The following is a 13315-nucleotide window of genomic DNA, read 5'->3' as shown; positions in this document are numbered from 1 at the left end:
GAGAAGAATGTGTATCCTGCTAATTTTGGGTGTGGAGTTCTGTAGATGTCTGTTAGGTTCATCTGTTCTAATGTGTTGTTCAGTCCCTCTGTGTCCTTACTTATTTTCTGTCTGCTTGATCTGTCCTTTGGAGTGAGTGGTGTGTTGAATGCATTGCATTCTGTTTGCCCCTCTAATTCTGTTAGTATTTGTTTCACATATGTAGGTGCTCCTGTGTTGGGTGCAGTTGGGTGCATAGATATTTATAATGATTATATCCTCTTGTTGGATTGACCCCTTTATCATTATGTAATGTCCTTCTTTGTCTCTTGTTACTTTCTTTGTTCTGAAGTCTATTTTGTGAACAGGTGAGCAGCACATGTTCTGCCATAAGAACAAAGCCTTTGTGCCTCCCAGACTCTGTGCCAGTCTCCACTGCCTGTGCTGGTCAACTGCGTAAAGGAAGCAGCCTCTGGGTCTGGGCCAGTTAGCCACGCACAGGGAGAAGCCTCTGTGCTAAGCTGTGTGGTTGCTGTAGGTGGTGCTGCTCCCGGGCTGTTCCATAGCAATAGCTGCCAATGGGGAGCGGAAGGAATGGTATGCTGCTTATGTCTGCGAGGGGCTTCAGAGCTGTGTTGCCACCCAGGGGGTTAGGATGCCTGAAGTTCCTTAAAGTCCCCAACCTGCTGGGCTGAGTGTGCCAGGACGATGTCCACCTGTTAAACCCTTGTCCATTTAAGACATTTAAAGCACCCGCTTTTCTTTTGTCCCAGGGCAGCTGGCTGTGGGAACCTTTTTGCAGTCTCAATCTTGGACCTTGCTTTTCTGCTCCTCCAATATCCAGTGCACCATGCAATGTGTGTCTGTGCTCCCAGGGCAGACCACCAGGACTGGTTATTTAGCAGTCCTGTGCTTCCACTCGCTTCCCACTCTGATTCCCTTCCTCCCGCTGGTGAGCTGGGGTTGGGGGAGTGCTTGGGTCCTGCCAGGTCACGGCTTTGTATCCTACCCTTTTCCATGATATGTTGGGCTCTCACAGACGTAGCCTGGCTCATGTACTGTATCTTCCAGTCACTTAGGAATAGTTGTATTCACTGTATTTTCAAAATATATATGGTCTTGGTATTTCCACCACCCTACTCACGCTGCCACTTGACAATCCCTGTATACTTTTGAATTTAATGGTCAACATTTACAGTACCTGGTTCTTGAATGACATCTACTTTCCCCACACTGATCTGAAGTATGTCACCATTCTTTGCAAACGTCTCCCATTCCGAATCAGTCTGCTGGCAGGATGGACACCAAGGGGCATAACTATAAAAGAAGAATAGCTAATCAATATAAACATATGAAAAAAGTACCTGTACAAGGCAATAGTCTTAAAAGGAAGCACAAAAACAAGCATTCCCAAAGTCATCTGATATAGAAAAACAGAAGCATATTTCCTTCCTAGAATTTAATTTATGAATATCAATTCCCTGGGAAAGAATTAGCCAAAATTTAGTAAGATTTTCACAAATTATTGTAATGTACAAAATATTTTATTTCAATGTTATTACAAATAACACAAAATTTTCACTTTCCAAATAGCTTTTGATTATTGAGGGTGAAGACTGGTTTGAGTGCCCCACTGAAGGGCAATTTTCACAAGGGTTTCCCTAAACTAACCAAACCAGTTTCAGATCCATCAAAGCTAGATCTGACCAGATGATCTGCTGCTAGTGAGTCCCCAAGAATGTGAGCCATTTCCAAAGATACGTGGCAGTTCTGAACCATTCTAAGTAAGAAAGTAAAACCTACAGGGTAAACCAGTGCTCCCTAAAACTTTCTTAAATAAATGAGGAGTGAGAAATATCTGGGATCTTCCAACAGACACACGAAAAGATGCTTAAATATCACTATTCATCAGGAAAATGCAGATCAAAACCAGTGAGATATCACCAGTCAGAATGGCTAGATTCAAAAAGACAAGAAATAACAAAGTGTTAGTGAGGGTGTGGGGGAAAGGGAACCCTTGTACACTGCTGGTGGGAATGTAAATTGGTGCAGCCAGTATGGAAAACAGTATGCAGTTTCCTCAAAAAAATTAAAAGTAATAATATCATATGCCCCAGTAATTCCACTTCTGAGAATTTACCCAAAGAAAACAAAAGCACTATTTCAAAAGATATATGCACCTCTGTTTATTCCAACACTTTTTAGAGTAGCCAAGATATGGAAGCAACCTGCATGTCCATCAGTAAATGAATAGATACAGAAGATGTGATACATATGCACAATGGAATCTTATTCAGCCATAAAAAAGAATGAAATGTTGCCATTTGTGACAACATGGATGGACCTAGAGGGTACCGTGCTAAGTGAAATAAATCAGAGAGAAAAATAGATATCATATGATTTCACTTAGATGTGGAATCTAAAAAAATAGAACAAATGAATAAACAAACAGACTCATAAATACAGTGAATAAACTGATGGTTGCCATAGAAAGGGAGTGGGGACAGACAAAACAGGTGAAGGGGATAAAGAGGTAAAAGCTTCCTCCAAAAAAAGAAATACAAGGGCCTTCAACGAGGACCCTGCTTTTTATGTTTACTTTTTCATTCAATGAACATGAACTGAGTAGCATACTAGAAGCTGATGCTAAAACTGTGAACAGCACAGATGTGGTGCCTCTTCTCCTTGTTGTTTGTATAATTCAGAGATGAAAAGATGCCAGCATAGGAGTAATTACAATCCAGGAGGCAAATGCCATGACTGAGAGTGGGGAACAGAAGTTACGGAGACATGCAAGGGCTGGGTGATCTCAGAAGGGTCCACAGAGAAAGAAGCATCTGTGCTAAGATCCAGTGTAGGAGTAACAGCCAAAGAAGGGTGAAGGAATGTTCTAACCTAAGCAGAGAGAAGAATAGTTAAGTGTGAAGACATCTATAGTTTTTTTAAAAGTTGTATAAGGAGTTAGGACTTTATTCAAAGCTTCATGGTAAGCCCCTAAGAGGTAAGAGAATTACAATCAGTTTACATTTTGGAAAAATCCCCTGGCAGCTCTGTGGGTAATGGTCAGGGAAGAATGTGATGGAAGCAAAGAGAAGAATGGGAAAGCTGGGCCATCATCCTGACAACAGGCTAAGTGGCCTCACTTTGCCCTTGAATGTCCTGAAGAGCATCACAAATAGACCATAAATTCTGAAGTGGTCCAGCATTCCATCTGCACGTGTTAAAATGGGAATCCAGTGAAATTTGCTGTTTGCAATGTACAGTGGATACAACAGCATTCCTTAAAAAAGATATGTCCATGCCCTAAGCCCTGGTAGCTGTGAATATGCCCTTACTTGGAATAAGAGTATTTACACATATAATTAAATTAAGGGTCTTGGAATGAGCTTGTCCCAGACTTAGGGTGGGTCCCAAATCCAGTGACTAGTGTTCTTGTAAGAGAAAGAAGAGGGAGATTTGACCGAGACACAGGAGGAAGACCATGTGAAGATGGCAGAGACTGGCATTACACAGCCACAGGCAAAGAATGCCAAAGGCTGCTGGCAGCCCCAAAAACGAGGAGAGGCGCAGGCTCTCACAGGGCCTCTGGGGGATCCCAACCTGCCAACATGTTGACTTGGGATTTTTAGTCTCCAGACTTGTGAGACAATAAACTTCTGTTGTTTTAAGCCACTGAAAGTTTGTGGAATTTGCAGTAGCCCAAGGAAACTAATAAAGGAAGATAACATATGAATTAGAAGGGAGAGATCAGATAAGCCTTATGGAGACTTAGAGTAGGTAGGGCTGTGCTTAATATAAAATATTATGAACAAACAATACCATATGCTGGAAATTCATTTAAAAATACTATCATATGACACAGTTAAAAGGAAAATTAACATTTACAGAACAATGTGACAGAAATGCATTAGTACAATTGGAGAGACATCTTGTTTTGCTTACTAATACCCAGAAGGAAAAAAGCAGAAAATAAACAAGTTAATCAAAGCTTGTAAAATAGAACAGGGTAACTCCAGGGGGAAAATAATCACCAGGCACTCTGCATTTCAGGAAGCCAGCAAACTAGACCTGATATTTTAAAGATTTTCTTACATCTGCTTAAGTTACACTTTAGAAAGATCCTTAAGTCAAAATACTGAGGGCATAAAAACAATACTTTTAAAAGACTGATATCACTGAATCATTTACATACAATGGGTGAATATTTATAGTATGTAAACTATACTTGCCACCAAGGGGTAGAGGGCAGGAGATACAGGTGAACCAAGATTAGCAACATGTTGATAACTAGTGGAACTGGATGACGGAGGATGGGGGCTCACCATACTACTACTCCTAGTTTGGGTAGGTTTGAAATGTTTCATAATAAATAGTTTTTGTTTGCAGTATAACTGCATGTAACACTATATTAGTGTCAGGTGTATGACATAGTGATTAAACAGTTTTTTTCTTAAGACTTGATAAAATGGGAAGATACAACAAGTTCTGGATAGGCAGGCTCAATACTGTAAACTGTCAACTTCCTCCAATTTATTTTCCATTTCTGAATTGTTTTTATAAAATGTGGCAGCTATTATTTTATGTCGAGAAGATAGATAGGAAAAAATACCTCCCAAAAGAATAATACACACACACACACACACACACACACACAGAAAAAAGCCTTGGGAAAGTAAAAGGGGGAAAATTGTTAAACTGATCCAATTCTCTAACAAGATTTGTAGGTTCAAAGGTCCTGTCAGGTCATCATTACAAGTCCTTTTCTCTTAAACTGTGCAGAAGCATTTATATAAGTGCCATTCAAAACTCAAGGCAATGATGCATACAAACCAACTTTGCTGAATAACAACAAAAACACTGAAACTGGGCAAGATTTTGATCTTTTATATTATGACCAGGTTGGGGAGGGGGTGGTTAAAAAGTCAAGTCTAGGGAGAGGAATGCATTTACTTCAGGAAAACTATTGAGATTGGGCACAGCCCAAAAGAAAAAGGGATGCGCAAGGCAAGGCATGCATTTCTCTCTCCAGCCAGGTCCAGAAGCAGCCACATAGTAAGCCTCTCAGCCTCACACTCAGGTCATCCTCTCAATGCCATCTCTACAAAGAACCTGTATCAAGAAGTCCAAGATCATTCTAAAAGGTCACTGATCTTTCCATTACAGCTCACTGTCTAATCCCTGAAACTCCTACGACATGGACAAGACAAGAGAACCCGTTCTAAGAACAATCTGCTGACATCTTTGAACACTGCATTTTTAAAAGACTTGTTATCTCTGCATTTCCAGGGCAAAGTATATTCCTGGGACAGTAAATGCCCAATAAATGTCTGCTGAATAAATGACCAAACTTTAAAGAAAATTATATTCTTTTACTGAGAAAAGAGTTTTTTCCTATATATTTTCTACATATCCATATGGCAGATGAGACTGGAACAAGCAGTTGGTAAACTTTAGGAAAAAAGGAAATATTTCATATTAAGTACACTTCAGTATTTCAGTATATTGGATAGGAGTTCTGCCAGAGGACTCAGGAAGACCAACTACAAACTAACCATGCAACAACTTTGGCCCAGTTAATAATCACTCCATGCTTCTGCTTCCTCAACTGCAAAACAGGATAGTAACAGTAGATACCTCAGATGGTTATGGGAGATGAGAGGACATATGAGAAGCTGGCGCAAATTAAGAACAATCATTAATACCAATTACATTTGTAACTGCTTTGTTTCAGAGACACTTTTATGATGCATTAGCTCAACTGAACCTCACAACCTCACTGTCAAAAACAGACAAGGCAGACTTCGAAAGACTTACTTAAGGTCACCTAAGACCTACACAGAGCTAGAACACAGAGAGAGGTATTTATGTGATAAAAATTTACAAGAAAAAGAAGATCCAACATCAAAAAAGGGAGAGACATACAGATAGAAGAGGTAAGAAAGAAATCATCTAAAATAAGGAAGAATCTTAAAGTATAATTTAATGAACTCTAGATCCTCTTTGTTTTGTTTTTCTAGGCCTCTGTCTTTGCATGTAACTCAGACACATGTGCTACATCAGCAATTATTAAATCATGCAAATTTCATCATTTAAAAAGAAATCCCTAATCTCTAGACAGGCTATTATATAAATTGGGTTTTCGATGATTCTGATCCTCAGATATACAAATGTCCTTGAGGTAATTTTAGATATTCCATTTTCTGTGTAGCTCGTCTCTGGGACTGTTAAAACCATTATTTCTGAAATTTAATCAAAGCTTATTGTGTTGGAATGCACCAAGATTATCACTAACATACTGGAGGCGGAGTTAGCTCCAAGGGTCAGGTATGGGAACTGGTCCGTTGTTGCTTCAGGTTTTTAAATTATTCGTATTCTTTTGTACCTAAAGAACAGTAATTTAGACTAATTTAGAACCTGCTATGAGGAAAATACCTCCAGGGGTCAAATGAATACAAAGAAGGAAAATCGTATGATTTTCATTCTCTTCTCTCTGTCTGTATAATTATGCATAAATGTAATTTTTATGCACACAGGGATAAATAAAATTCATCTGAAAGGACTAAACATGATCTTCACTTATATTATTTAAAACTAGTTCATAGTGTCAGTCTTAAGCACTAGATAATAAGAGTTCACCTGCCTCTAAAAAAAAGAGTAATTTGTCTTTTACATTCAAATTAATCCTTTGATTAAGAGAATCCAAGATGAATTAAAACTTTTATTATCATGGAAATTATATTATCTTTCTATTTAAACATTTTGCAGGTGGTAGCAATATATAAAATGCTTCATAAAGGCATTTGGAATATATTCCAGATAGCTAAAACAGTTAAATTACACCCAACTTGGATATCAGTCCAATGTTTTTAACCATTTCTGGGAAACAAACTCAATGGCATATGTCTGTTACCCATGTTAGTATTCAGGCACAAATTGCATTTAGATTCTGCTATGTGTAAGGCGGTTGAAGGCCCTTAATTCTCTGATTACATGCCATCACTGAATTTGGTGTGAGATTTCACTAAGTGTACTAAACACTTCAGGGGAAGGAGTTACATAAGTATATTTCCTAGAAATAATATTTTATTAAAAACACATTTTTATTCACTAATAATGGACAATTTTTCTTCTGCCATGGCTCAAATTTCATCAGTGTTTCCCAGTACCTTTTCTTATCTCTGCAGAAATAAGATGGACAATGACAGACACAATCAATTTTCACGTAGAACATATTTTGACCAAAACAAAAGAATCTGACAGTGAAGATGAAAGACATACACTAGGTTCATTTTTCTATGACTTAATAAATGAAACTGAATCAAAATGTCAACAAACTTAACTACATTAAGTGTTATTCTGCTTTCTGGAATATCTGGAAAAACTTACTGACCCAAAAGCTGGAAGCCTTATGCTTAATTCTATTTATTTAGAAGATCATTTTTAGAACATGTTATCATAAAATATAGAGGAAAAATAAAAACTGACAGCTCTATGAGAACAATGGCACTTGCCAAAGAAAATGGAATTCACTACTTTCACCAGAGTGGACGCTCCACAAGGAGAGCTGGTACCTAGAACAGAGCCTGGCAGGTCTTAGGCCACAGTAACTATTTATTACATTAATGAACAAATGGGAGATGGGAATGACAGTGATTGCCCTTAATACTTAAGAAATACATACAGATGTTTCCTTTACTGATATAGTTGAGGAAGCTCTTGATTAAAGGAACAATTAGTCTTATTCATTCAGTCCCTTAGTCAAAAAGTATTTACCAAACACCTAGTAACTTGAAAATTATAAGACTCTGGAAATAAATAGGAATAAGAAAAAATTCATTTATTTAAAAATTTATCATCTGAGGAGGAATCAGACAACCACCTAGCACAAAAGCATATATTAATTAACAATTTTAAGTTGTGATAAGGGCCATGCTAAATACAAATGAGACACAGTGAGAATTTTCCTGGGAAGCTGGAGTATAGGGGAAGGCTCAACACATGTTTGATAGTAAAGAGTATCAAGAATGAGTATATAGCTATAGCGTTCTTCATGTGCAGAAACTAGAGAGATGATAAAACCATGGATGGGCCTTGAATCCTTCAAGGAAAGGCCTTCCCTCACGTGGGTCTGGGTGCTAACACGTTTCTCCGGGTTCCCTTACTGCCTAGCTACTCTTCCAGGCTTGCACTGGGGACTGTAAAACTCATGCCTACATTCTAGTTCTGGCCTTGTCCACCACTTACTAAGGATGTGGCCTTGGCCAAAGCTTTAACCTTTCATGTTTTCATGGTTAATGAGAATGACAATGGTAATTCCACACCAGATTGCTGGGACAATCAAATAAAAAAGCATTTAGAACATGAGATATAAGCAATGCAACTGTTTACATTGTTTAAGATAATGATAATGATGTTGATGATGGAGATGGATGTGGATGATAACCCTTTGTAGAAACAGAAATCAAATACTTCTATATGTTAGTTTGTGAGCTCTCTTGCATGTTTTTAAAACCCAAAACAGTACCTAGGGCAGTGGCATTTTCAATCAGAGGCATTTGGAATGTGCATAGAAGATGGAGATTGACTTTTTTTTTTAATGTCACATGACTACTAGAATGTAATGGGCAGGGACCAGGGATGCCAAAGGTTCTCCAATGGGTGGGTCATTCCCATATGTCAAAGAACTTTGTCCAGCCCAAAATGCCAACAGTGCCCTGATGAGAACCACAGCTGAATGGTTGACAGAGAAGTATTCATTAAATATTTGCTAAATAAATGAATGCTATATATGCTATTTCTTTCTTTCAGTGGACAGTAAATTGTCAGTCCCTTGAAATCAAGGACTGTAGCTCATTTTCGTTTTCCCAAGACCCAACCCTGAACCTGACAGGTTATAACATTTAACAACTATCTCTTAAACATTCAATCAAGAAATCAAGACAAGTTATTAAACTGCAAGAAATTATAACTATTTGATTGGACAAGTTAAGGCAATGATGTTTAAGACTTTTTCCTTAGGTATAAGAAGGATACTGGAAATATAATACTAAAGAGTTTAAAACCTAAAGAAATAAATGAGACTTTCCTATACCACCATATGACTAATTTCAATTGTGAAACATGATCATCTCAAGAACAGTCACAAAAGGTAGTGCTTCATAAAGATCTATATGCTTTACAGAGATAAATTAATTCAACCCAAAGACATACTTTTCCCAGATGTCAGTTTAAAAGTAAGGTCAAAATCAAACAACTTGGATACCTATTTCTTTTGGGGAAAAAAGCCACCAGAACAGTATATAGAATACATTACACTGTATACTTTTGTGTTTCAAAATAACAGAAGTATTACTCTCAAGGACTGATATAAGGGGAGCCAGGCAAGTTTAAAATAGCAAAAGGTTACAACACAACCAAATGAAGGACAGTATGAAACAAAACAACTAGGAAAGAGAAAACATCAGAAGGCATTTTTAAAATTAGATAATCTTCCCTAATCTGAAAAAGGATAAACTTCATCAGAGGTTAAGATGAAAAATGTACAGCAAGTCAGTTTTAGAGACATGGCAAAAATGGGGGTAAAAATCACACAACAATGTAAGAAAGAAAGAAGAAGGGGAAAACTAAATATATAATAAGTTTATGGAGCATTAAAGAAGTAAGTCATGGGAGAATTTTTCAGATTTTAAAAAAGTTTTCATAATAGAAATGAATTGGTACAAATGTGTTTTTCACTGATAAGACTCTTAACAGAGAAGTACTTTTTAAACTAATAATTCAATTGCAAGGGTCTAAAAAATTGACTGAAAGACAAAGAAAATATAAAAAATTAAATATTATAATAGGAGCTTTTCAAGTTTCAGAGCAAACACTGTCAGGTCCATAAAAGTACATTAAATTATCCATACCAATATAATTAGGAATTGCATCATAGGAACTTGGTATGAAGTGGAATAGAAGAGAAAAACTTCCCCGAACAGAGTAGCATATAAGCAAATGAACAAGTAATGAACTGTCATTCAAAGTAATGTCTTCTTAATACTATGAGAAAGCCTCCTAACCTGCTCCTTTAGAGAAGTTAAATACATCATCTATGGACCCCTGACTATCTCCATACACTATGACCAGTTCACATGAACAAAGTGTTCACATGCGAGCTAGTCATAACACATTTTGCTTTTCTCTGTTACATTACATACATCAGAAAAAAATACTGATAATTTATTAGCTTGTTTGAATGAATTCTTAGAAATTTATGGTAGACTTTTATAATGGTACTGGGAATATAATCAATCATATATTTTTGAAAGTGCTAGACTTTATCAAAAGGAGGAGAGGGAATATCACGAATAGACAAGAGACACAGTATTTCTTCTTTACGACGAGCACCTAGCTTCTGGCATACAGGAGAAAGTTGGATGTAATGGTTCAAGTCCTCTTTCCTTTATAGCCTTGACCTATTCTGAAGTGTAGTCAATGGAAAGAGAACGTCTATTAAAACGATCTCAAAAGTCTACACTGCTTCCAGGTTACAAGTCCCATCATGCATCACAGGCCAAATATATCCCAGGTAATGGATGCATGGCAAGCTTAGAGCAACTGATGTTTAGGGAAGTAAAACTTGAACTGTCAACATGTCCAAACACAGGAACTGCTGACTGTTGCTCATTTAAAAGCTTAATGTGACTTACACTTACCTGAGCTTCAGTTTTCTTTTCTAATGTTTTTTTTCCCCTTTACCTATTTCATTCATCCTCTGATCCCCTTCTCCTATGGTAACCACCAGTCTGTTCTTTGTATTTTAGTTTTGTTTTAGTTTGTTAATTCTTTGACTTAAAATATTAAAAAAGCTATTCCAAAAGGAACTATAAAGGAGTTGAGGCCTTTCTGCTTTGACCTTCATCAAGTAAACACATAAACTCAGTTTTAATCAGAAAACTGATATCTAGAAAAACTCCATTGTATAAGCATCTACTGAAAAAAAAGAATTTCTGTAGTACTAGCTAAAAGAATGCAGTCTAAAATTCATACAATTATTACAAACATGACAATCTTAAAGTTCCACTTACTTTACAAGTTTCTCTTACAAATGGAAAATTGCCTCACCTTCATCCAAAGTAATTAAGTAACTTCATAAGTGCTTCATGTCTATAGATCTCTTTAATAATTTCACTGATTCATTATTATACTAAAGGAATTTTACTTTGAAGTCTAAAATAGCTCCTTTGTGAATAAAAGGTAAATGCATGTTTGAAGGAGTAATGTGTATTGTGTTCTTTGAGCAATGGTGACTTTTAACTTTGGCCCTGATCTCACATGGAGGTTCGCACTGCACAGGTATCTGCTTGCAATCTAAATTCAAAGAATCAAAATTCGGTATTGGACAAATAAAGGGAAGATCCAATTCTGTGTGTCCTCAAGGTCAAATTAATTACCAAATAGTAGTGATGGAGTATGCATACTGCCTGAAACCAAAGGCTAATGAGATGTGGTCTGGGTGATGATGTCTTTAGACGTTTGTCATTTTCCCTGCAAGCCCACCATAATGGTCTCTCAAGCCTATTCAGACACCTGCCAACTGTCTACGTCAAGACTTCTTTCAAACGATCACTTCCTTCCTATAAGTTAATTTTAAGATATGAACAAATCCCCTCCTGCACCTAACTCAAAACTATATTTTCCCCTCTCCTTCAAGCAAAGGCACTATCCACGATTTACATTCTACAATTCAAAAGGGGCAATTTATTAATGTTCTTTTCTTTATGACGCTAGCACAATTAAGTTTTATCTACCCAGAAAGACCCACAGCTAAAAATGATAATATCGACATTTATTTGAAAAATTATTTTAAAACTTCAAAGTCATCCCATCTTTCTGTTTTATTTTTCAGTGACATCTCGGGATCTTCAAAATGAAAACTAAGACACACTGTACAGATTGGTCTGCCCTTCACCAAACTGCAATTATTCATGTAACAAATACCTTGCTTAGCCTAATACGTACAAAAACGTGTACTGTACATAAATGTCACTGAATGACGCCCTTTCTCCTCTACATGCACACCGGTGTCAAAAGCACGCGATTTGCTTGCGTACTTTCTCCATTCCCCTTCATCCCCTTGGTAAATCGCCCACCCCACCACTAACGCACTTTTCCCCAAAGCAGCGGATGAGCGAGGCAGGGGATGGGGATGCGCTCCACCCGCCACTGTCACCGCAGCGAGCCTGATGCGCGTGCGCAGGCGTGAGCCATCGGGCCCGGCGCCGCAGGTCGCAGGGAGGCCGGGCCGCGGCCCTAGGTCGGGCCCAGCGGGCAGTGAGGGGTCCCTCGCGGCCCGCGCGGTCTAGGAGGGCAGCGCCCACGCGGGCAGGGTGGCATGCGGGGCAGGCGGGTATACTCACAATTTCAGCATCCACTCGCCCTCCATCACCAGCGTCCAGTTGGAGGCGGTCATGGGCAGCACCCGGCTCTGCTCCTCCGGCGGCGCTGCCTGCTCGGGGCCGGCTTCCGCCGCTGCCGCCGCGACCTGGGCTGCCAGGAGCGCAGTCAGCAGCGGGCCCCAGCGTCCGCCCGCCATGTTGGGGAGCGGGACGCGGCCTCCCTGCAAGAGGGTGTAAGGAAAGGAAAACGGTGGGCCCGCAGGGCCGCTCCCGCCTGATGGGGCCTTTCCAGGTAATCGGAGGAGATGCCAGGCCGCCCCGCCTCCGCCCGACAGCGCCGACAAGCCGGGCTCTCGACACGGGCCAACACCGCCTCTTATCGGCCTGGGCTCGCCGAGGCCACGCCCCCAACCGCCTCAACTTGCCGTTGCCCGGGGTGTCGGTTGCCTTGGCAACGGCCGCCCTTTCTGCGTGACCCCTCCCATCACAGCTGAAAATAAACAGATGACCCAACGTTGCTTAAGTTAGATCCTGGTCAGCATGTGCCCGGGCTCCGGTGAAGGGGGGGGATTGACACGCGTGGGTGCTTGCTTCTAAAGGGAACCATGGCCAGTAATTGAAAAATTCACCCCCTAGGCAATGGTAGCAAAAATGATAACGCACTGCAAAGCAAATCTTTTTAATGAAAAAATGGAGGGCAGTGTGCGCATCTCCTGATGAAAAGGAGAGGAAAATTTAAGTACTCTGCCTGTGTGTATTGAAGTATCACTGACTAATGTGGAACTAGTCACCTGGACTAAGTGAAACTAGACTATGCACTTGTATTTTTTACAAAAATTTCAGTTTCACAAAAACTTAAAACATGGATACATCGAGTTAAAAAATGAGTATAAAATAACAATGAGTCAGTTAATAAGAATATTGCCAGTTGGAATAAAATGGGCCTTCCCTTGGCT

The 13315-nt window shown here is 39.1% G+C and overlaps 1 protein-coding gene across 1 annotated transcript in view; it reads right to left on the bottom strand.

Annotated features, from left to right (window-relative positions):
- The window catches only part of TMX4 (thioredoxin related transmembrane protein 4), a 47180-nt gene extending 34382 nt beyond the window's left edge, over positions 1 to 12798 (bottom strand). Inside the window, exons 1-2 of the mRNA XM_036880078.2 lie at positions 12381 to 12798; positions 1181 to 1296 (exon numbers count right to left, since the gene is read on the bottom strand). Coding sequence (XP_036735973.2) covers positions 1181 to 1296; positions 12381 to 12556 — 292 coding nt within the window. The 5' untranslated portion in view covers positions 12557 to 12798. The remainder of the gene's footprint in view (positions 1 to 1180; positions 1297 to 12380) is intronic.
- Positions 12799 to 13315: the final 517 nt, after the last annotated feature.

The sequence above is a fragment of the Manis pentadactyla genome, chromosome 5, assembly GCF_030020395.1.
Source record: "Manis pentadactyla isolate mManPen7 chromosome 5, mManPen7.hap1, whole genome shotgun sequence".
NCBI lineage: Eukaryota > Metazoa > Chordata > Mammalia > Pholidota > Manidae > Manis > Manis pentadactyla.
This window is presented reverse-complemented; position numbering and strand designations above follow the sequence as displayed.